The sequence below is a fragment of the Lepisosteus platostomus genome, chromosome 3 (genome assembly GCF_059453375.1).
Source record: "Lepisosteus platostomus isolate fLepPlt1 chromosome 3, fLepPlt1.hap1, whole genome shotgun sequence".
Taxonomy (NCBI): domain Eukaryota; kingdom Metazoa; phylum Chordata; class Actinopteri; order Semionotiformes; family Lepisosteidae; genus Lepisosteus; species Lepisosteus platostomus.
The window spans coordinates 68,667,043-68,690,915 of NC_142613.1; the positions used below are offsets into that span (position 1 = coordinate 68,667,043).

At 45.3% G+C, this 23,873-nt stretch overlaps 2 protein-coding genes across 3 annotated transcripts; both read left to right on the forward strand.

Annotated features, from left to right (window-relative positions):
* The first annotated feature begins 263 nt into the window (after positions 1-263).
* rrm2 (ribonucleotide reductase M2 polypeptide) lies at positions 264-4,394 on the forward strand. The gene is made up of 10 exons (XM_088626590.1): positions 264-545; positions 828-902; positions 1,311-1,451; positions 2,043-2,159; positions 2,302-2,435; positions 2,740-2,834; positions 2,946-3,079; positions 3,373-3,477; positions 3,565-3,678; positions 3,995-4,394. Exons 1-10 carry the CDS (start codon positions 453-455, stop codon positions 4,145-4,147), a joined length of 1,161 nt encoding a protein of 386 aa, XP_088482716.1. The 5' UTR covers positions 264-452; the 3' UTR covers positions 4,148-4,394.
* A 1,601-nt stretch (positions 4,395-5,995) lies between these two features.
* Positions 5,996-19,819, forward strand: lgals8a (galectin 8a). 2 transcript variants are annotated; one of them, XM_088626591.1, is made up of 9 exons: positions 5,998-6,199; positions 7,866-7,954; positions 9,511-9,721; positions 12,486-12,605; positions 14,675-14,725; positions 16,123-16,149; positions 16,851-16,939; positions 17,482-17,647; positions 18,582-19,819. In XM_088626591.1, exons 1-9 carry the CDS (start codon positions 6,161-6,163, stop codon positions 18,732-18,734), a joined length of 945 nt encoding a protein of 314 aa, XP_088482717.1. In that variant the 5' UTR covers positions 5,998-6,160; the 3' UTR covers positions 18,735-19,819. The 2 variants fall into 2 exon arrangements, with proteins under 2 accessions (XP_088482718.1, XP_088482717.1); XM_088626592.1 differs by lacking the exon at positions 14,675-14,725 and having other exon boundaries at positions 5,996-6,199.
* The last annotated feature ends 4,054 nt before the right edge of the window (positions 19,820-23,873 follow it).

The window sequence follows — 23,873 nt, forward strand, 5'->3', positions numbered from 1 at the left end:
AAATGACGAATACCTCAACAACCCACAATCCGATTGGCTACGGGCTGTGTGCGTCAGCCTCAGGCCTCTCTGATTGGCTGTGTGCCGAGCGCTGCACGTGGTATTGTTTCGATTGGCTGTTGAGTTGTCTTCATTTTACGCATGTCTTATTGGCCATCGGCGCTGTCATTCATCCTAAGACTGATTCTATTGGCTGTGAGCTCTGCTTTCTTGCTGATTGGCTGTACGGATTCCGGCGCCAACAGTTGAACAGATAAATTCACCGAGAGAAACAACCTCCTTTATTCCCCTCTTCGGCATTTGTAGTGCAGGTTTAGGGTGCAGTTGCTAGACTTCGTCGTTTTACACGATTAATACGAACCTTCGGAGTTTATTTTAGTTCGTCGTTTTAAGATCGTCGCTTAGTATTTCGTTTTTTTTTTAAGAACTCTTCTTCATCCCGGCAAACAAAGATGCTTACCGCTCGTTCTCCCCTCTCTGCCAAGAATGAGAAAGTGATCGTTTCCAAGATGAGTGCGGCTTCTTTAACAGACAAGGAGAACACGGTAAGTACTTGCATAGGTGCTGGCAAGCGAGGTATGTACTCGCTGGTGTAAGAGAAGCTCACGTCGTGTAACCCAGATCGGTATTTGTCTTATGGCAGCGCTTGTAAAAAAAAAACCAACTTGGTGCTGGTAACTCCCAGTGCGCGCACTAAGGCTGCATTTAAATAGATTTAAAAAAACAACCGTGTGACTCCAGATCAGAAGCAACCCGTTATCTTCTAGTCAATTGTTGAGCGGGTTGGTGGCTAACCGGGATTATTTTTTTCCCTCTACTCGAATAAGCCTCCGAGCCTCAGCAGTACCAGGGTTTTGGCGTCCAAAACGGCGAGGAGGATCTTCGAAGACGCTGGGAACGAGGTGAGGCTGTTAAAAGGTGTTGAAAACCTTCTCCTGTGTGTGTGTGTGGGGTGTTGGCGCCAAACGCTGCGCAGCTCTGCCTTGTGTGGTTATGGGAGGGGGAAGGAAATCGCTGCGCGGCGCTTTTAGACTCGGCGAGTAACTCGCTGGTCCTCTGTTACTGACGGGTAGGCGCGACTTGTGCGGCTTCAGGATATTTTTTTCACTCCGGCGTCTCGGCCTAAACGTCGGCTTCCCGCGGTATGTCCTCTTTAGTGAGGTCCTCCGTGTGTCCCGGGAGCTCCGGGCTTGAAGTCCTGGCCGGCTCTCGGCTAGCTCAGCCCCCTCCCCCCCCCAGGTGTACAACCGCGGGGTGACGTGCGCCCGTCCCCCGTTTAAGTCGCTTCATTTCGTTTCCTCTCGCTGAAGCCCAAAGCGGAGAAGAGGACCGTGGAAGACGAGCCCCTCCTGAGAGAGAACCCTCGGCGGTTTGTCATCTTCCCCATCGAGTACCACGACATCTGGCAGATGTACAAGAAGGCCGAGGCCTCCTTCTGGACCGCGGAGGAGGTTGGCGTTTAATGCTCACTGTGTCCTGGATGTCAGCCTTAATTCCGAATCGCTCTGCGATGTTGGTTATAGTCCTGTGGGTTTTATGGGTGGCCTTATTGATGAAGACATGTCTGCTTCCTAATTAAGCAACTGATTAGTCCAAGTTGCTCAGGGCAAGGATGAAAACTACATAGAAATCCAGGGACAGCCATTTCAGACCCCTGCTTTAGGTACTACGGGGAATATTTTAAACAGTGTTGCGTATTCACTGGTACCTGAAAGAAATCCTGACCGGTGGTTTATCTGAGACCACCTGTTTGAACAACTTTGCTTAGCTTTGAGTTTAATAAACAATTCTTAAACTTGTGCTTGAGTGGGGGGAAAAACTTGCACTCCGCAAAGAGGGTGTGACCTACAGTTGCAGGCAGCAGTGGTGCAGTTCTCCATCTCTGATGGTATCCACCAACTTAGTCCCATGTGGAACTGCTTAGTGCACCACGAGTATACGGACCCCTTTCCTGGCAAGTGGCGTAGGAATGTGATCAGTCTTCTGCAGCTGTGTCGTTCGAAGGCCGTCGAGAGGTGTCTAATCGCCTGTACTTTTGCCAGGTGGACCTCTCCAAAGACCTCAAGCACTGGGAGTCCCTGAAGGACGAGGAGCGGTACTTCATCTCCCACGTCCTGGCTTTCTTCGCCGCCAGCGACGGCATCGTTAACGAGAATCTGGTAGGATCCGCAACCCCACCCTGCTCTAGACGTTCTGTTTCACAGTTGGCATTTTTCATATCGGCAGGAAACGTCTGTAAGTGCGTGCAGACCCTAGGCTAGATCCTCCTGTTTCATTCAGTTCTGTTTCTCCCCCCTCCAGGTGGAATGCTTTAGCCAGGAGGTTCAAGTGACTGAAGCCCGTTGTTTCTATGGCTTCCAAATCGCCATGGAGAACATCCACTCTGAAATGTACAGCCTGCTCATCGACACGTATATTAAAGACCCCAAAGAGAGGTTAGTACAGCTCTTGCCTCTCCTCTGGTACAACCTGCAGTTGTACATCCAAGCCAGAGTTGTTGGGCTGCAGTTCCTGCTGACGCTGACCCATTAAACAGGCCACACAAGCCCCAGTTAGTAGTTAATTGATCTCAGGGTAGCTTGTTTTATACTCCACTTAATGACCAAAGTTGTGCACTGTTATCAGTGACACTCCAAGCACTTCTTGCTTTCAGTTGCTCCCCATGTTGACCTAGAAGATGTAGGTCAAAATGTGCTTTTGCCGACTGGTCTTGTATTGAAGGTTTTGTTCTTTTTGCAGGGAGTTTCTTTTCAACGCCATTGAGACTCTGCCCTGTGTGAAAAAGAAGGCTGATTGGGCTCTGAACTGGATTGGAAACAAAGATGCTGTATATGGTATGCAAGGTTTATTGGGAGACGTGCCTGTTCTAGCACAATGATCTGCCTTAAACTGTCACTTTTCACACCTGTCCAATCTCATTGTGTTGTTTTTTTTTCCCTGTACAGGGGAGCGTGTTGTGGCCTTTGCTGCAGTAGAAGGTATCTTTTTCTCTGGGTCATTTGCTTCCATATTCTGGCTGAAGAAGAGAGGCCTGATGCCAGGCCTCACCTTCTCAAACGAGTTGATTAGCAGAGATGAGGTGAGTCCACAACCATAATCTATATGTGTATTCCTAGTCTATAGTGACATTTAGCATGCTTATATAGGTCTCTCTGTTCCTTCAGCTTTGCTCCTTTGCTTCTGCATTATGCATAGTTATTCCGACCTGTGAGCTGTCGGTTAGATGCCTTTCTCAACAGTGGTGCTCTGCCTAATTCAACCTGCAAGTTTCTTTTTAGGATTCCAGACACCTGCTGTACAATAGCACACAAATTGTACTCCATCCAATGCTAGCGAACGAATCATGCAGTCTTGGTTTTTTTTTTCTCCTAGGGCCTTCATTGTGACTTTGCTTGCCTCATGTTCAAGCACTTGGTACACAAACCCTCCGAAGAGAGAGTCCGTGAAATCATTGAAAATGCTGTCCAGATAGAACAGGTGTGTTCCCTTCTGTTAACCTGGGCTGGGATGTTATTTTGTTCTGTTGGCTGATCCCATGTGTTTTTTTTTTTTATTATTGTATAGGAGTTCCTCACTCGAGCTTTGCCGGTGGACTTGATCGGCATGAACTGCACTTTGATGAAGCGGTACATTGAGTTTGTGGCGGACAGGCTGATGCTGGAGCTGGGTTTCAGCAAGGTAATTCCTTCCACTTGTCTAGTGCTTTACTGGTCATTTTCCGTTGCGAGTTGCAGGGTGGTATGGCTGCTGACAGCACTCCTTGACTATGAGGAGCTGTCTGAAAGCTGCCCTTAACAGGTTTTGGCACTTATTTTGTAAATGGCAATTTGTGTCATGATGTAAAAGTCTGTTTTAACCCATTTTACAAATCTGGGTAAAAATTTACTATTTGTTTGCCAGTGTTTACTGCAGTGCTCCGTTTAGCTTACTAAACTATAAAGCTCGAGTTTATAGCCTTATGCTGCTCTTCAGTGAAGTGCAACTGTCTCCACAGATCTACAGGTCTGAGAATCCTTTTGACTTCATGGAAAACATCTCCCTGGAAGGAAAGACCAACTTCTTCGAGAAGCGCGTAGGGGAGTACCAGAGGATGGGCGTCATGTCTGCGCCGACGGACAACACGTTCAGGCTGGATGCCGACTTTTGATGCGGACGAGCGCGATGGGTGATGGGACTGTATGCATTAGCGCATCCACAGAGACGGGACCGATGCCCAGAGACGCCTCTGTTCCCGTATCGCTTGTGTGTTGCCGTGAAATAGGCCACTAAAGCAGACCGTTTTGCACAACCTCCCTGGAAACGTGTCAAAGGGATTCAATTGTACAGTTTTTAATGTTTTATGTAAATGGTTATAGTTTTATATTGGCTTTATAATAAAGGCTGTTTAGAAATTCCTTCTGGGTTTAAGGATCTGTGTCAAGCCTATGCTCCTTCCTCAAGGATACAGAGGAGGTTCTGTACCTGACTTTACTACACTGTGGTTATAGTAAGAACCTTTCAGTTTAACAGGACATGGGTATCGGGAGGGCTAGTACACGCCAGTTAGTACAATGCAGTGATGTTTTGTAAAACGTCTTGCAGATGGGAGTATCGGCTCCACTTCTTCCAGTGGAGCTGATGGCAGAGCACCCTTCCAAGTCTGTAGTAATAGTCCTGCCACTCAAGGCTCCCAGCACTCCCTCCTTCTAAACACTCGGTTTTCTCCACTTGTACCGTCTTGCCTGGTTCTTGCCTACAGGAGGTTCCCAGTAAGAACACTCAATGCTGCTTTTTTTTATTTAGGCGGTTTACTGCAGCCTTCTGATCCACTGTGGTCTCAGATCTATGCTTACCACTTTGTGCTCTCAAACGTGGCAAAACAGGTGTAACATCCTGCACTGCTTCAGACTTTACAAGTTGTATGATGACTAAATCTTAATCTGTCCTTCGCCTCAACCCAAGAGCTTTTGCGCTAAGAACTTGAGTTTAAAAGCAAGTACATTTTAGCCTCTGGGTCCGTGGAGTGTGGTTTTTGCAAATCTAATCCATGAAGGAATATCCAGTTGCAGAGCAGTGATTGTGTTCCACTGCTGTGATACTAGAAGTGTAATTGGTTATGGTAGTACAAATCATGAAAGTTGTTTAATTTAATTCTGGGTTTAGCTGTAGTCCCTGATTTGGGGACTTAAAGTACTTGGGTGCTGCAACCCCTTGAGTAAGCAGGGAGCTGTCTGAGGGCGGGATATAAGTCAGCTGAATAGAGGGAGAAAGAATGCTGTTGCACTGCCAAGGAGATGAGCAAACCCAGGGTAAGGCTCATAGTTGGCCCACACACACGAAGGTTTTCTCCACCCAATTAAGAATAATCAATTAAATTCTGCCGGGCTCGTGGTTTAGCATTTCAGGGGTGTTTTTTTTTTTTCCACAGATGTGATTAAAACTTAGGAATGTTAAGCGGAAAGTCGGAATGAGATCTTGAAAAGGCCACAGTTCTAGCCCACGATGTATGGTATGAGGAAGCACATTCAACCAAGCTTGAACCTCTACAGTAAAACAACTTTGTGGGTGTTACTTCCTGAACAGTAACTATCGGGATGGTTCCTGACCTGATGGGCTGGGACGTGAAGCAGTTATGAAGGAAAGATGAGTCTAGCAAAGACAGGGCTGGGACTGGCTTTTTGATATTTAAAATACGAACAATGTAACCAGAAATTAGGGATCCAGGGAAGATTTAATAGTCAATTTCATCGATTTAAAATCAGTTTGCCGGATTAATCACCTAATTTTCAAGTACCGACATTCGTTTGAACATTTCTGTAGACATATGTTTGGATTTGAGCAAACCAATAGCATTCCTATTGTTTGAAAGCCTTTTGAGAAGAAAAAAAAAAACACCTCACGTTTCCTTTCCAGACGGATGTGTTTTACCCACAATCTGATTATTCAAGTGCAAAGCCACATGGATCTAAAGCTCATTTTCGAACAGCACAATCACATGGTGACATCTTCCCAGCATCAACAACCTGCAAGGGAGGACCTTCAGCCACGATTGGCTGATCAAATTCACTCCGCCCTCCAAGTCTGCGAAAGAGGAAGTGAAAATAAGGCGGAATTAAAATTGCGTGCAATTTCGTGATATAAATCGCTGGACCAGGGCACGTATTCACTCAGGACAGGAGTCATGTCTGTTACGAGTCCCAGGCAAACGGTTTTAAATCCGGTAAGATCTCTTGCACCGCACTGCGGGTGTCATGCACAGCACCCAGTGCCTCACAGCTGCCCTGTGGTCGGTGACGCGCAAATGTCGCTCTGTTCTTTCGTTTTGGGACCGCCGGGTGTGCTGCACAATGTTATATATTTTAAAATAAAATTGAGAGATGCTTGGCGAGATCGTGTCGCATCGGGCAGCGGGTCGGGCGCGCCGGCCTGCGTCACTCGAGCAGACCCCCATGTTGTGCGGCATAGCTGTGGAGATGAGCTGAAAGAGACGATTATGGACCGAGAGATAAGAGTCAGACCGTGTTCTCCCCTACCCACTTCACTCCTCAGCAGAAAAAGAAGTGGAAAGTGAAAGCTGTCTTGCTTCATGTATTAATGTTTGCTGGAAAGAAAGTTAATTCTGTGTGCACCCCACACCGTATTGGAAGCCAGCTGACATTAAATGAGGTGAAAATGCAGTAGATTTAGTAGTGTCGCTTCTCTAGATTTACCGTAACGCCTCTTTAAGTCGTCGGCTGGTTTATTTCCAGTTTGCTTTAATTGCGTCGGCTAAGTCGTGGTTTGCAGTTTCGTTTCTGAGTTAACTTCTACTGCCTTGATTTGAGAAACCGCGACCAGCTCATCTGCGCTCAGTCTGTATAGAGAAACTGCATTATTGCCTCTTTTAACATTCGGATTAAAATGGCCATTTTTCGTTGTACCTGCCACTCATGTCAGTGGTTTTGTAACAGTTTAATGTATTACAGACACTACAGCAATTATGGGGTTTAACGCATATTTATTTTCATTACAAAATGTTACATTAAAAGGCTTTACTGATAACACACTGTATAACCGAATAATAAAACAATTCAAACAGTATAAAGCACATCAGACATAACTTATTATACATTAATTATCCAAATATTAATGAATTAATCAGATATGAATTAAATTACTCTTTTGAAAAGAAAGCACGCGATGGGAGTTTCAAAAAGGTGAATTATAAAAGAATAGCTAAGATATTTCACCAGCCATATCTTATTTGGCTCGATTTTAAGGTCGAAATAGAATGTATTCATGGGAATTGTCTTTCAAATTCGGGGCTGTATGAAATTAGCCTTCTGAGATAATAGATACACAAGAGGGTGTTCTGATTGGTAATGTAGCAACGCCTTTTGCGTTTAACAGTTTAGACCGGAGCAAGTCCATGCTGTCGGTGACAGTCACCTGAGTCCTAGAAAAGAAACTAGTTTCAAATTCCAAATGATCCAAAGGCAAAGGCGAGCTTCAAAATAACGTTATATACTCAATTTCATTGTCTTTAAAAAGAAAAACATGAGGACAACAAAGAAATGAATTCAGTGAAAATACATATCTCGGAGTCTGATACAATTGTATTTGACGTTGCAGAGCTTTGATGACCAGATGTATATAGAACAGTTGATTCAACAGGGTGGAATTTTAATTTTTAATGTGAAATTCTTGAAACAGAAGTCAGGTGTCATCAGTGCCAAGTAAAAACCGAGTTTCACAGCACTCACAGAAAGAGCCCACAACAGACAAGAACCCTTTGAAAATATGTGCTGACATGATTTAATTATTGGTAACACGAATGTTTAAAATTGTAACCATTGGATGAAGTATTGTGGTATGAGCGTAAGATTGCGCATTCTGTGTCATTATAGGCAATTCCCTATGCTGGGACAATACTGGGGGGACTTCATCCTGGTGATATGGTACTTATCCAAGGAGCAGTTCTCAGTGATGCTGACAGGTAAGCATTTCTTTCAGGAAATTTAGCAACTAGTTTGCTTACAGAAAGTCCACACTGCTCGCAATCCATGATTGTTGCCATGGAGACTTCTGAAACCCCTTGTTAGTATCAATCATGAGAAGCTGCTGGCAAATACAACCTTTTATCACCAGATAAGAATCTGAACTCAAAATTAATAGAGATGTTTTATTAGCTGAATGTTTGCTCTTTCTAAACTGAAAACAGAATTAGCTTGGGACAGAGACAAAGGTCACTTATGTGGACTGCTTTTGCAGCAGACTTCAAAGTTAGTATTAAAATTCACTAATTTCTAACATCTTTGTAGGACTGGTCTGAATAAAAAAGCAAATTTAGTTTTCTTAGGGATTCTGGCAGTGAACTCTCAGTGATTCATTGGTCTCTGTCACTCAACAGAGAGCGCAGTTCAGCGAATGACACTCGAGTGGCAAAACCAGGCGTGTGCATACTAGTGGCACATGAGCTGTTCTCTATCATCCGTCACAGTTCTAGTGATGGAGTAACAAAATCGGAGTCAAACTTGACAGGACAAATATTTCTTAACAAAACAAAACACCATCTGTACGACATGCAACGTTACACAACATACACCAGTTCATCGATCTCATGTATTTAAAAGACCACGTGTTTCAAAGGCTAACGTCTTGTAGACCTGGAAACAGGGAATTCTAGCCCTGTAATCTGGAATCAATGCCTAAACGGACCAAAAAGAGGAGAACCCAGCATTGCCTGGAACTTCTCAGAAATAAATCTCCCCTTTTATGACCATGGATATGCAGAAGTGGGAATCATTTCCACAGTCATTTCAATGAATCGGAATCATTTCCTGTTCTAGAAATGCATCGCCCAACCGGGAGAGAACGTTTTTAGTCCGAGGATTCCACAATGCAGGAAATCAGAATTTCCCAAAATAACCGGACAGCAAGATCTCTAAAACAAAGTTCAGATAGCTTATCCAGAGCCTGGTCTCCAAGAGTCATCGTAACAAGGTCCTCTCACATGACACAAGCTTCGAGCGACAGGAGGGTGATGGTGTTGTTCCTGTGTCTTCTCTTCTGTTTCACTATCTCCTTGTCTTCCTTCTCTGTGTGTGCTGTGTCCTATGGCTGTTGAAGGTCTAATGATTAACCATTTAGTTACGATTAACCAGAAAACCTGCTTTGATCATCTGTGTTTACCTTCCTCTTAGCTCACCTTCAGATAGGCAAACACTGCAAATGCTGAAACGATGTAGTGCAGTCACAGTGTTAACTGCAAACGTGAGAGACTCTGATACGACAATCTAATGGGAGATAATGGTGCCTGGCTCCAGCGTGATGAGCATTGTATTCGTTGATCTGTTGATTGAGGAATTTGCGGCCCAGTGTTGTGTGATTTGCTGCCGTATTGGATTCGGGGACAGAATGAACAGCTGGACTCTCCGCTCGCCGCAGGTTAACAGTGCAGAACCACCGGTGCAGGTGATCTCCTCGCACGTACTCGTGGCTTCGCATTTCCAGCGTCACCCCGGTTCTTTCGCCCCCTCCCTCCCTGTCCAGGTTTCAGGTGGATTTTATGTGTGGGAGCAGCACCAAGCCCCGTGCTGACGTGGCCTTCCATTTCAACCCCCGGTTCAAGCGCTCCCCCTGCGTGGTGTGTAACTCGCTGCAGCAGGAGCGCTGGGGCAAGGAGGAGATCCTCTACGACTTGCCCCTCCAGAAAGGGGAGAACTTCGAGGCCATCATTCTGGTGGAGGGAGACATGTTCAAGGTAAGATGTCCCTGCCGGGTGGATTCCCAGTGTAACATCTTAATGATATATAAATATCCTTACTCTTATACAGCGCTTTTCTGGACACTCCACTCAAAGCGCTTTACAGGTCATGGGGACTCCCCTCCACCACCACCACCAGTGTGCAGCCCCACCTGGATGATGTGACAGCAGCTATAGTGCACCAGTACACTCACCACACACCAGCTCTCAGTGGGGAGGAGAGCAGAGTGATGAAGCCAGTTCATGGATGGGGATTATTAGGAGGCCATGATTGGTAAGGGCCAATGGGAAATTTTGACCAGGACTCCGGGGTAACACCCCTACTCTTTTCGAGAAACGCCCTGGGATTTTTAATGACCACAGAGAGTCAGAACCTCATCCAGAGGTTTTATATCTCATCCAAAGGATAGAGTCTTGTGTTAAAGTATAATGTCTCCATTACTAACTGGGATATTATGACCCACACATACCGTTGGGTGAGCGCCCCCTACTGGCCCCACTAACACCACTTCCAGCAGCAACCTTAGTTTTTCCCAGGAGTCTCCCATCCAGGTACTGACCAGGCTCACACCTGCTGAGCTTCAGTGGGCTGCCAGCTGTGAGTTGCAGAGTGATATTAGCTACTAACTACTAAACAGGCTACAAACTGGTATCCTCTCCTCTGATTAATAACCGTTCACATGTTCTTAGCCCTGGCTGACTGTTTCTTTCAAGAGATTGATTGAAACATTGCTGGTTTGTAGCCTGTTGCTGCTGGACGAGGTAGTAGTGGGGCCAGTAGGGGGGCGCTCACCCTGTGTTCTGTGTGGGTCCTAATGCCCCAGTATGGTGACAGGGACACTATATTGTAAAAAGGCGCCATCTTTCAGATAAGATGTAAAACCGGGGTCCTGACTCTCTGTGGTCATGGAAAAAAATGGTCAATAAAAGTGTTACCCCGGTGTCCTGGACAAAATGTCCCCCTGGCCTTCACCAGTCATGGCCTCCTAATAATCCCCATCCATGAACTGGCTTCATCACTCTGCTCTCCTCCCCACTGAGAGCTGGTGTGTGGTGAGCGTACTGGTGAACTGTGGCTCATGTCGCATCAACCAGGTGGGGCTGCACACTGGTGGTGGTGGAGGGGATCCCCATTACCTGTAAAGAGCTTTGAGTGGAGTGTCCAGAAAAGTGCTATATAAGTGTAAGGAATTATTATAATTATCTCATATTGAAAGAAACCAAAGTATCAGCTTCACATATATGGCTGTGAAGCTTGTTCCAGACTCCCACAAACCTTTGCGTAAAGAAACGCCTGATAACATGGCTGCAGCTGACATCCACCCAGACTTCGGTATAAATGTTTATTCGGCGGGAAAAAGCCTGCCGACAATGAGCTTCGTCAAAACAGCGGTTTTCCCAGTTCCCAACATCTGGGTGGAGTTTGTTGTGTTGGAGATTCATGGCTCCAGTTTCAAACCAGCAGCAGGAGGCACGTGCTTGTACTCATTAGGAGTACAGTAGGAGTTAAAAGCACTCCCACACGGGCTCCTCTAGCTTGTGCTTTGCTGTTCGTCCTGAAGACGTCTGCTAGGTTGACTCTGTCCCTGTCTTTGAGGATTGTGACTACTTGTGTCCGTCCTCCTCGTGGGCTTCTCCGTTCAGGACTAAAGAGGTTCAGTTCCTCCGGCCCGTCAGCGTAGGCACCGTCGTGTCCAGGGTGCGCTGCCAGGGTAGAGTGGGCGTGAGTCAGGTCCTCTCGGCGCGTGGCGCTACGGCGGCTCCGGTGACTTGGCTGCCCGGCTGCAGCGATGCTGCTGGGAGCTGCTCTCCCCTCCGGCCCCCTGCCAGGAGATGAACGACTCGGACAGGTGAAGATGTAAGAGGAGCTTGTTTGCAAGTGCTCATGTGCCTTAAAATAACCAGTCCATTGCAAATTTGGCAGATTATACAGTATGACCAGAAATAATTTTCCAATTTTATAAATAAAGGTTGGGTGGCATGTTGGCACAATGACTGAAATGACTGCCCTGCAGCGCTGGGGCCCTGGGTTCAATTCCTGGGGTGCTGTCTGTGCGGAGTTTGATAGTTCTTTCAGTGTTAGTGTGGGTTTCCTTTCAGGGACTCTGGTTTCCTCCCACAGTCCAAAGACATGCTGGTTGGTTAATAGGCTTCTGGGCAAATTGGCTCTAGGTGTCAGTGTGTGTGTGTGTTTGCTTCTGTGTGTGCCCTGCAGTGGACTGGCATCCTGTCCAGGGTGTATCCTGACTTGTGCCAATTGCTTGCTGGGATAGGCTCCGGCTCTCTGTGGCCCTGAACTGGATAAAGCTGTTAGAAAACGAATGGCCGGATGAATGATGGTCCTCCTACAGATTCCTGCCATGAAAATGACACAGAGATGATGAGCGACCGAGCACCAAGCACAAAACGCACAGCAGTAGTCGTAGGGAGCTGCGTCAGCATGCGCAGGCTGCAAAGGAACAGGTAAAGGTTTATTCCGTTCTGAAAAGAAAAGAGACGCAACATGTCGGCTGTGGAGCCTTCTTCAAGTGAATTGGATAGAGTGGTTAGATAAACCTTTATCCAATTTAGCCTTCTTCACACCTGGAGAAGGCTCTACAGCCGAAACGTTGTGTCTCGTCTCTTTTCTTTTCTTTCCAGCGTGGAATAAACCTCCACCTGTTCTGTTTGAGACTCTCTGCTGCTGTTCTGTAGGGTCAGCCATGCCTTCTTGGCTCCCAGCTGTGAGAGCGGAGTGTCAGTGCTGTGCCTCCTCTTCCAGGTGGCCTTGAACGGGAAGCACCTGCTGCAGTACAACTACAGGGTGGACCTCAAAAAGGTGGACACGCTCGGAATAAGTGGCAAAGTCAAGATTGAGGCCATTGCATTCGTTTCAAGCTCTGTAAGTAAATATTCTTGGGGTTTCCTTCAACAGTACTTCAGAGTCCGTTTTCAGCAGGCACTACAGAGGAGTGCATCTCTTTTGTTTCTCTAGTTGAAAAATCGCAGTTTTGCTACATTTAGCCGACAGACCCCCCTGTTCCTAGAAATGAAATGCTCTTGGTCATAAATTGTGAGTTATATCCATTTAAAAAAATGTCGTAAACCTTATTGAACACTGCATGTCTGGGGTTATTTGCCTGGAATGTATTCAAGAAATATGGTCCTGAAATGTTACTTAAATCGGCTTTTATCGATTTGTGTTAATAGGAGTGTCTTGTGACCGCTTGCTAACTTGCTCAGCAACGAAGACACAGAAAATGTATCCCTGTATGGTAGAGGCTACAGATCTAAGGCTCTGTGAAATGGACCCCCCTACAAACAGCACAAACAATATAAACCCACCACATTTGTTAGTGCGCCGCGAGTGTTGGTCTGTGCCATTGAAAGTAGCGTCCAAGCTGTTTTCTCTCCAGAGATACATGCCTTATTTTTTCAGGGAATTACGTGACTGTCTACAATGAACTTTGCCAGTAATAATACACTCTAAATAGTGAATGTGCTTAATTATTGAGCTTGAGGAGGTGTGATACCAGTCGACTTTTACGTATTTGCTGCGCGCAAAATACTGCAAACAGCACAAACAATGAAACACACCGTGCTCCGTTTGTGTCGTTGAAAGTAGCGTCTGAGCTGCTTTCGTTCCCGAGACTTGGAGCCTTCTTTTAGGGGAATCGCGTGACTCTGTGACCTTGGCCCCCTACGAACACACAAAAATCATGACCCCCCAGATCATCCAGTTGCGATCTTTTGATCGGTTGAAGCCAGGAGTTTGTCTCTATTTCCGATATATTACCTGCACCTCCGGCTAAGCCCTCTTCTTACGAATTGTAAATTATTTCCAGCAGTGTGAATGATATGATTATAACCAAATACAGAAACGTTACACTGTTACATACATAGGATTATACTTGTGGGTACAAATGCCGAAGGAGTACTTTAGGGAGTTTGGAATTATGTAAGGAATAAACCACATCAGGCATGTTTAACCCTAATAACTATGTAATACAGCCACTGGTAATTGCAGCATTCTGTTCCTAATGTTGTTTTAAGTCTTGTAAAAGTCTTGTGGTGAGATTAACATATTGCAGACGGATCTAATTTAACTATTCACATAGGCGCACACAAACATACAGGTGAATGACTGTTATTCAAATGGAAAAGATTCTCCCCACACCACCCCCTGCACAGACAAGAATGCAGTTTGCAGGCTTTGTCATCAGTTAAAACACAACCATTCCCTTTCAGTGTCAGTGCTTCGTTATCGTCATTTGTGAGCAGCAAATATATAAAAGCAGACCGGTACCAAGCCTTCTCATATTCAGTAATTAAGTCAATTAAGTACCGAGAGTGTGTTACTACCAGTAAAGTTCCTTGTAGACTGTCACCTGATTCCCTGACAAAGTAGGCTCTATATTTCGGGAACGGAAGAAGCATAAACCCTACTTTCAGTGACACAAACTGACACTAACAGAGGACTAACGAGTCGGGGGGCTTCAGAAATTTATTGTGCTGTTTGTATGGAGGGCCAACTTCACAGAGCCTGGATCCAAGCAGTTGATGAAAACATCAGGTTGGAGTGTGGGCGAGGAGCGCTTCAGTGTCCAGTGTCAAAAATCGAGGCCAGGCTCTTAAGAAAAGGCACCTCTTTCAACGAATGGAGACCTGATTATACAGCAGTGTGGGTCTTTTGTTGTCTCTGACTACATGGGAAGAATATTAAGAGCGTCCGTGGGAGTGATTGAAATGCTTCTGCTTTTTCCTCAATGTCGGCTCTCGGTTCTGTGGCTCTAACTTAAGTTTAACTGCATGTCGGCTGTGTGAAGCGTTGTTCTATGAGATCAGCGTGTGTTAATCTTGTCGCTTGACAATTCCAGTGTGTCTTTATATGTGCATGGTTTTAGTGTGAGAAATGTTTGTTTTGCATCATCCATGTTTTCATTTGCTCTAGTGTTTTACTTACATTTTCAGACTTCATCTCCGCCAGCATCAGCTCTGCCGAGCAAAGACACACAAGTGAAAGTAAGCTTTCATTCACTCTTCACAATCCAGTCCATGGCCTGCGTTGCCCCAGTGGCGAGGGTGGGGGTTATCCATGTGCTTTTAGGAGTGGGGGGCCTCTGAGCTTGTAATTAATTTATCCAAACTGTTTGCCACTTTTTTTGTTTCACCTAATCAGTTTAGCTCCAAAAGTTCTACCTCAATACATTTTAAAGGGTAAAAAAAGGCAAAAGGTCTTCAAAACCAACATCCATGTGCACTTGCCCCATACCGTTCATCCAGTGCCTTTCGGAAGAATTCGCCCCCTTTCTGACGACCGTTCCAGTGTCTGAAGTCTGTAGAGACGTATCCCGAGAGACTGACAGCTGTTAACTGCTGCTTCCACCCAGTATTGACTCAGGGAGGTGAAAACACAGTCCACCTCACTTCAATTCTGCTAACATTTTAACTTCTTTCATTCAAAACGGCGATCCGTTTAAGCATGCAAGCCCTGATAAAAGCATTCTCTTTAAAAAAAGGTGTGTACACATTATTTGTAATTCAGCAGAACGGGACAACCTTGGCAGGGGGTGAATACTTCAGCAGGAGCCTGTGTGTCCCAGTGTGCGCCTTCTGAGCTGTCCCAGCGTACTCTGACAGCTTTACAGCTTTGCTTTTGCACGCAGAGTTGTACAGCTTCCTTTAGACATGAGAGTCCAGGAAAAGAAGTTGTGCTTGATCTGTGACAAACTGGGGCTTTTTGCAACAGGAAATAAAGCACTTTGTTATGCACTGTGTGAATTCAGATCAAGGTCAAGATGTTTTTATGATTCCATTTGCTGTGCTCACTTTCTGTAACAGTTAAATTCATTTTCCCCTGGTTGGTATTGTTTTTGTCTTTTGAAATGTGACCAGGTTGACAGAAAGCTTATATTGGCAAAGTGCATGGTTGCATATTAACTGTTTCATGGATGAGATCATTCTAATTAGCTTTATTTTAGTTATTAAGCTCAAAGAGTACTAAGCAATTTGATCAAAAATGCATTGTGAGGTATTTCCCTCACAATTCAAAGAGGTTCTTGTTAAGCAAAGCTTTCTGCTGGACATGTAAGTAGATTTAATTTTCTAGAAACAGTTGCCTTTTCACCTTGCTTGTGCCAACAGTGCCTCTGCACTAAAGACACTGTTTAGTGTCATGGTTCGACACCCCTGTCTCTCAGTATGCAGGCAGGGGCAGTATTTTTTTTGAGTGTGAGTTCTATAACCTTGTGCATCCATCGTTTGTAACCCAAGAGTAGAGTGAGACACACTGTACCTTAACTTCTCACTTCATGCTGCAGAACTTCTAAAACAATCATTAGCTACTCTCCATTTCCCCCTTGGCTTCTGGGATTTTATATTCTCCTAATTGTTGGGATTTTTATTTCTGTTTTTTGCAGGAGGTGTTTTGCGAGACAGGTGACCTGGTAAGTAGAGTGTGGCCGGAGCCCAGGGTCAGCAGAGAGCCACCCCTATCCGAATTTAACATCACTCATCACCGGATTGCAGCGCTTGAGGAGTGCTTGATACACTGCTACATTGAAGATCAACAAATTTCTGCATATACTTAGCAGGCAACATGGGGAAAATCCAAATAGGTTTGGACACATTCACTGCTGCGAATGACTAGCATGAAGCACACAGCTAGACTGGGAAGTCATCCAGAAATACAGATCAGTTGGCACGAACAGCCACACACTCTTAAATGCCATTGGATTAATTTTGTCCTAAAAATAAACACGTTTCATATATTGTAGCTATTATGTGTGCTCTAGACCTCAGGGGTAGGCAGTGTTGTCTACTCTGCTGCAGGAATCCTGTCCAGTTGGTACTTTAATTACTGAACAGACCCTGCTGTGAGAATCACAAACACTTCCGGGACTGACTGAGGGTAGATTATCGCACTGAGGCTGCCTGCTCTCTTGTGAAATCTGAATAAAAGTTTCTTTCTTAATATTTCATATTTTACAATTGACCATAATGTGTATTTTGCAACCTTGTAATTCCCAATGCAATTGTGTGCGACAGGCATACACATACAGCTGTAAGAATGCGTAAAACCAGAAGCTGTGTGTGGCCCTTGTGATCCAGACTCCTTTCTGATTTATTCATACCTGTTCTGTTTCAGAGCCTTCCTTACAGAGCCAGTCTAGTCAATGGAGTGGCCCCGGGACAATCGATCACTATTAAAGGACAAGTCAGTGCTTATCCCCACAGGTGAGAGAAGATCTGTTTCCGACTGCTTTTTCCAGTCCAGGGTCGTGGGGGAGCCAGAGCCCATCCTGGCAGGCAACGGGCCCGAGGCAGGGTAGATCCCGGAGGGGACGCCAGTCCATCACGCCAGGGCCAGTTTTCCCAGACACCAGTTAAGCTGCCAGTATGTCTTTGGACTGGAAACCAGAGCACCAGGGTGACACGCCCGTGGGGAGAACGTGCAGGCTCCACCCAGACAGCACACTGGGCGTGGAATTGAAGCCGGGGCCCCAGCTCTGCGGGGCCGTCACCCCGCCGTGCCTACAGCCCAGGTCAAGTGTGTTACTCCATACTGCATTTGTCCTGTTGGGTGGAATGAGGAAAAGGCTAGCAGCTGTTTCAGTGAGAGTGGGGGATGTAAGCCGAGTTGTAAACGTGAACCAATCCTGTAGCAGCCTCTGTCTGTCCTGTCGCTCTGGTCCGGCAGGGCTCGGGCCTCTGGTTTGCCGTGACGGCAGCTGATGTTGGAGATAGTGAGACGGTGACCCCCTTCTTGTATCCCGCAGCTTTAGCATCAACCTGCGCTCTGGAGAGTCGAGCGACATCGCTCTGCACCTGAACCCCCGCCTCAGGGCCAGCGTGTTCGTCAGGAACTCCTTCCTGCAAGAGTGCTGGGGGCCGGAGGAGAACAGCCTGCCCACTTTCCCCTTCTCGGCCGGGGAGTACTTTGAGGTAACGGCGCCGTTTCCACTCGCCGTGCTGAGGGAAGACCCTCACTGAATGGGTCCCCCCCCCCCCGTCTCCCAGTGTGGTTCGTTGCCACGGTGGTCAGTTTATGAGACGCGTTAGGATGCTAATTCGTCGTCGCAAGACCACACTGTAGGGTGTGTTGCAGCAAAGGATGCCCGACCCTCCTGCTCTGAAATTGATTTCCCCCCAAAATCACCTGTTCTGATACTTAATGCGATAATTGAACCTGATGCACACTTTTATAATTGAAACCTGTTTAAATAAACGTAAAAGCTATAAACGGAAGAAAGCGGTAGCTGGACACTCCGTGAACTACACATCTCTCCGGTGTTGTGGACGAGGAGTTTAATAATAATAATGTTATAATGTTTCTTTATTAGCCCTATACAATATCTTGCATTAGGAATTCATCTTTTCGCATACCCCAGCTTGCTCTCCATGAGACACAGACAGGGAGAGAAGCTGGGGGTCAGAACGCAGGGTCAGCCATTGTACGGCGCCCCTGGAGCAGCTGGGGTTAAGGGCCTTGCTCAGGGGCACAACGGAGTAGGATTCCTCTGTCGGCCGCAGGATTTGAACCGGCAACCTTTCAGTCACAGGCGCAGATCCTTAGCCACAGAGCCACCGCTCCGCCTCTGATGTAACGCCAATGACTTCAACTAAGTGTAATCCGTCGGTCTCATTTAAAAGCACCTATTTAACTCGAAAAGTGTTACTTAGGAAGATTTACGCGAGCGACACCTTGTTTCTTTTCGCGGTGTGCACACAAGCTCCAGGGTCTGCTGGCTGGAGATGGGGCCAGTCTCCTGAATGGAGGGGGAGGTGCTCAGACTCAGTGTGCACAGTCACACGCCCTGCATGCAGGGAGCACTGATGGGCGTGTGTACTTTCTGTGTGTGTGCGCGTGTGTCTGCAGATGATCATCTTCTGCGAACCCCAGCAGTTCAAGGTGGCGGTGAATGGGGTTCACCTGCTGGATTACAAGCACAGGGTACAAGACCTGTCGCGGATCGACCAGCTGGAGATCATGGGCGACCTGCAGCTGCTGGACGTGAAACTGGTAAAATGAGCACGCTTCCCAGCGCTCAGCGGGGCTGGATGTTGTCAACCGCACAAACTCACCTAAAACCTGAAACTGAACAAGCGTTGTTGTTTTGCTGCCATCTGAAGAGTTCTTTTCCCCCTGATCATGTGATTTGAGCAGTATTTTTGTGATTGTAAAAACTGTATATTAACAGAAAAGCTGTTAGCAAAAAAAAAAGGGTATTAAGGAAGTTAAAATCAGATGTCTTGTAACTAAAGAAAAAAACTTTTTAGGCAAATAGTAAAATATGCATGTCAATTCTCATGATGTTGCTGTGCTGCTCTTAAAAAGTTTCTGAGTTTCAAGGAATGGTACGCCGAATTAAATGCCAGTCATATTAGCATTTAATATATCATTTAATTAAAATAACAGAACAGTAGTACTGTGATGTCTTCAGTTTTGCACAGGATGGGAGGATGAGATCTTTTACAATGCTTTGGCGTGGCCAGAGAAAGCGTTTTCATTCATGAATTAGCACCAAGCCTAATCACTGGTTACAACTCCTACAGGGGAAGCGTTTTTCATTGGGTGGGAAGAGAATGGCCCAAATAATTTGAAACTCAAGACGCATTTAAAATGTTTTGACTCCTTTTTAAATTTTAAAACCAATGTGATTTCACTTATAACTGGCCAGCGCCTTTTCCTGTGGCTGGAGATATGACTCGACGTAAGGAAAGAGAGACCACTTTGTGAATATGAGGAAAAGAGTTACCTCATCTAGAGTCCAAAACAAGAGAAGCAGAGTTTACAGACCCTGTGCCTAAATGTTCTCGGAGCTCTGGATTAAAATTATAGTATGGAAACAGCCATTCACTTCTGAAGGGGGCAAAGTTCCCTTTAAAAAGGTTTAGCAGAGGCTTGTAAAATTTGACGTTTTGCTGGCCTTGTTGATTATTGTGGGTTTCTAAACATATTTTTATACTGAAAATTAGGTTTTTCGTGTTTAACTGACATTCTTCTGGAATATGCAGGGCATATTGTAATGAGGATTTTCCTTTATTCTGTAACTGGCATGTTGTGAAGATTCATGTGACTACATTATGACCCTAATAAATTCATACCTGACCTCGGTTTGTCTTGAGGGATTGTTAATTTTTCCATAATCACCTGGCCTTGTTCATTTGTGGGGTTAAATTGCTTATTGAGCCCTAGTGCATTTTCAACAAACATATAAAGTCACTGGAATACTTGCTAAGAAGATCCCACCTCCAGGAAGTGAATATCAGAATGAACTACCCTCCCTGTTAGCTAGGATTGGTATACAGCACTCAAGAGTGTTACTGCGTGGCCAAATAGCTGTCTGAAAGACTACTCATCTCAAGTCACTGCTTTTACAAACAGCACCATGGAGAAGTGTTCGGGTGTCTTCAAGGTTGTAGGTTCAAAGCCAAGGGAAAACTGCTCTTGTATCCTTGAGTAAGGTTCTTCATCCAAACTGCTCCAGCAAGAGAAATACTCAACTTTGGGCTCAGAACTGGTGGGTAGTCATCAGTATATAAAGTAATTTACTTCACAGTGCAAAGGGTCACAGTACAAAGTACATTATTTGCATTTTGTCATTGGTTTTTACAGTGCCATTAAACTAAAAGCAAGAGTGGAAGATTACATTTTTCCAAGAACCAGTTTTAAAAAATGGTCATCAGTGTTAAATATGAATAGCGGGGGTCTCGGACTCCACAGTAGAGCATCTTCTGGTATTTCTTCCAGCCACGTTCTCAGTTACATAGGCAGTCTAATGATTTAAGAAACTGCCTGATTAATATACAATTATCACTGAGACGTAACACCAGCCAGGCACGTAAGTGTACCTTCAAAAAGGCAAATGAGTAAACAACTGTAGAAAGTCTTAAGAAAAGTCCTGTATATAGCGAGTTTAGAAAATGCTAAAAGGCTGAAGACAGTCAACTGGTTTCTTGTTTCATTGTCTGCTCCGGTTGGAACTGAAGTCCGGGGGCACAGGGATTCAGGAGGCCCTCTGGGTACAGAGTGTGAGACCCTGCTGTAGAGAGAGCAGAACACAGACAGGTCTCAGAGGCTAAGCAAGCCTGGCCCTGGACGGCACTGGGATAACTGGACAGCACTGGGATGAGAGGAAAAAGGCAAGGTCCTGGGCAGAGTTTTGAATTCTCTGTTCTCAAGTTCGCGGCGAATGGGGGAGGTGTCAATAAGCTGATTCGTTACATTAATGATGTGGTTTATTGGGTACTGCATCAGCAATGATGTGAGTTTTTACAGTTTTGTTAATGGTCTAACATCTATAATTATATATCTATAATGACATCTCTCACTTAAGTACAATTAGTAAACAGGCATCAGCCCCTTTATCTTCTTTAAATGCTTGAGTGAAACATACATTAGAAAATAACCTTTCGTCTGAAAGTTTCTCATCATTTGTGAGACCCTGTGTCCTATGCTGTTACAAACCATTTTCTCTCCATTAGTATGGCTAAGGACACCAGTCATCCTGGTTTCTCACTTTTCTCCCCCCTCCCCTCTGGTAAGTGTTATAGGAGCATAAAGGCACGAACCTCCAGATTCAGAGATCCAGATTCTTCCCACAAGCTGTCAGATTACTGAACTCCACCCCAACCACTGGCTCACACTGCTGTTTTTTTTCTTCTCACACTGCTTGTCTGACTTTTTCCTAAGCTGTCTATAACAAATAAACTGAAAGGAACTTTTCTCCTTAAATTTCTCTTAATTTCTTCAACTAGTCGGGCCACTAGTTTCAAGCCTTGCATAGCCTTATTTGCTCTATTGTGTACTTCAAGCAGAACATCTTTAGTTACCATTTATTCTACCCCATTTCCAGATCTATCCTATTTCTCTTCTATAGGCCACATTCAAAGCTAGAGGTGCTAATATAAAAAATGGAAACACCACTATAATAGTGCTAGGTCACTGTGTGCAGCCTGTACAGCCTGGATGCTCCGTGGCGCAGAGTCTACCAGCGTCTGGAAAAATGCCAGCGGGAAATTGCACCAGTCTTGCAAGAGAAAGTCAATTAACTCATGTCTGGCCAATAGAGGCAATGCCCAGTCAATATATCTGCAGTCGCTCGGCTATGTTGCCCTGCAGTTTGATGTAATATGGCGATCCTGGAGTATGGCCTTCAGCTCACTTGTTGTCCTTTGTGGATGATCTCCTTCTCTCAGAATTCAATGGATTCCCGGCTCAGCTTACATTATCAGAATGTAAGGATACGATAGGACAGCTTATATTACCTTAATATAAGGACACAAGAGAGCAGGGGTGCCCAACCAGTTGATCACGATGGACCAGTCAATTGCAAGAATGTTTGGCAAAAAAATAAATGGGCTATTTGATTACTTTTTTTCCATAGCCTAAAAATTCATTCAGCTCTGCGCATGTAATGTCGTACGTTTTACTGCCCTTGTGTGTGTTTAACCCTTGGGGAATGGGTTGTGAAAGTCTCTGCCCTGACTGCTGGCTGAACTGAAAAAAAGGCTACAGGAGCTCCGTGAACAGAGAGTGTTGTGTGTGTGCGCTGCTCAAGAACGGTCTCTTGGTTATTGCCGCACGAACCCCACATTCGCTACAGCGCACAGTGGAGCGAAACAGACTGGCCGTGACAAATTCGCCAACAGTTCGATAAGTTTCAGTGCTTATTTGATAGTTGCAGTGTTTGAGAAAAAATGATGAAGCAAAGAAGCCGAAAAACGTATCGTTACCACAAGGAATGGGAGCATGATTACTTTTTTGTTCTTTCGCATTCAATTCGCAATGCTAGCGTCTACGCGAAAAAGGGAAATATAGAACATTTCAAAACTGCACACAAAACCAATGATGTGGACTTTCCCGATAAAAGTGAGTTACCGAAAAGAAAAGTGGACAAATTAAAATCTCAACTAGCAGCAGACGGTTTTCACGAGGCCAAATACAAGAGGGAAAGCGGCACTCATCGCATCGTTCCGTGTGAGCCACGTCCTGGCTCAACACAAAAAGTCATTCAGGGATCCAGAAGTCATTAAAAAAGCGTTTGCTGATGCTGTTGACTTGCTGTTTGGAGATTTAAAAAACAAACATGTCTAGTGAGGTTCAGACAGCTGTTGCCTGAAATCAAAGAGTTTCTCAAGTTGTCTAAACATGGTGAATATGCCCAATTAGAGGATGACCAGTGGCTTCTGGATTTAGCCTTCCTCACAGACTTGACTGGACTGCTGAATGAGCTGAATGTCGAGCTGCAGGGACACAATAAAAATGTCATCGACATGATCAGCAGTCTCAACACGTTCCAAAAAAAATCACAAGTGTTCTCAAGTAAGTTCTCAGTGCCAATGCTCACATTACGGTAGGATATTACTAGTTTCACACATGAAACCCATCACCTGCCTATTAGATCCCATTCCCACCACTTTATCTCAGTCCTGTTTCACTTCTCTCTGCCCCGTTATCCTCAATATAATAAATGAACCCTTAAGCACTGGTGTTGTACCAACGGTCCTCAAAACTGCTGCCATCACCCCTGTGTCAAAAAAGCCTAACATAGCTCTGGACAGTGCCGTTACAATTCAGTTGGTCACCCTTATTGCAAATAACCTTTTCGAACCCCTCCAATCTGGTTTCCGACAACTTCACAGCACAGAAACTGCCCTGAACAGTCACTAACGATCTTCAAATAGCATCCGCTTCTGGTTCTCTCTCTATCCTCATTCTTCTTTGATCTCAGTACTGCTTTTGACACTGTTAACCGTGATATTTTCCTTTCTCACCTTGAGAGTGTGTTTGGAGTTTCTAACAGTCCTCTCAAAATGGTTCAAGTCTCATCTCACTGATCGCTGTCACTTTGTCTCTCTTGGAGGATTAAGGTCTGAAACTAGGCTTGTCAAGTCTGGTGTTCCTCAGGGCCCAATACTGGGCCCCCTACATTTCAGCATTTACCTGTTTCCACTTGGTCAGCTTTTAAGATCACATGGCCTAAACTATCATTTCTATCCTGACGATACTCAAATCTACAGTACATCCACACCAAACCTGACACTGAACTGACTGTCTCAATTCTAATTGCACCTCTGACAAAAACACGGATGACTCAAAATGTCCTTAATCTAAATTGTGACAAGACAGACGTCATACTTATTGGCAACCCCCATCAACTTTGTA

Coding starts and splice junctions, on each gene's coding strand:
- rrm2 (XM_088626590.1), top strand. CDS start 453: ATGCTTACCGCTCGTTCTCCCCTCTCTGCCAAGAATGAGAAAGTGATC. Junction 546..827: donor TAACAGACAAGGAGAACACG/GTAAGTACTTGC, acceptor TACTCGAATAAG/CCTCCGAGCCTCAGCAGTAC. Junction 3,679..3,994: donor TGGAGCTGGGTTTCAGCAAG/GTAATTCCTTCC, acceptor CTGTCTCCACAG/ATCTACAGGTCTGAGAATCC.
- lgals8a (XM_088626591.1), top strand. CDS start 6,161: ATGTCTGTTACGAGTCCCAGGCAAACGGTTTTAAATCCG. Junction 16,150..16,850: donor TTTGCGAGACAGGTGACCTG/GTAAGTAGAGTG, acceptor GTTCTGTTTCAG/AGCCTTCCTTACAGAGCCAG. Junction 16,940..17,481: donor GTCAGTGCTTATCCCCACAG/GTGAGAGAAGAT, acceptor TGTATCCCGCAG/CTTTAGCATCAACCTGCGCT.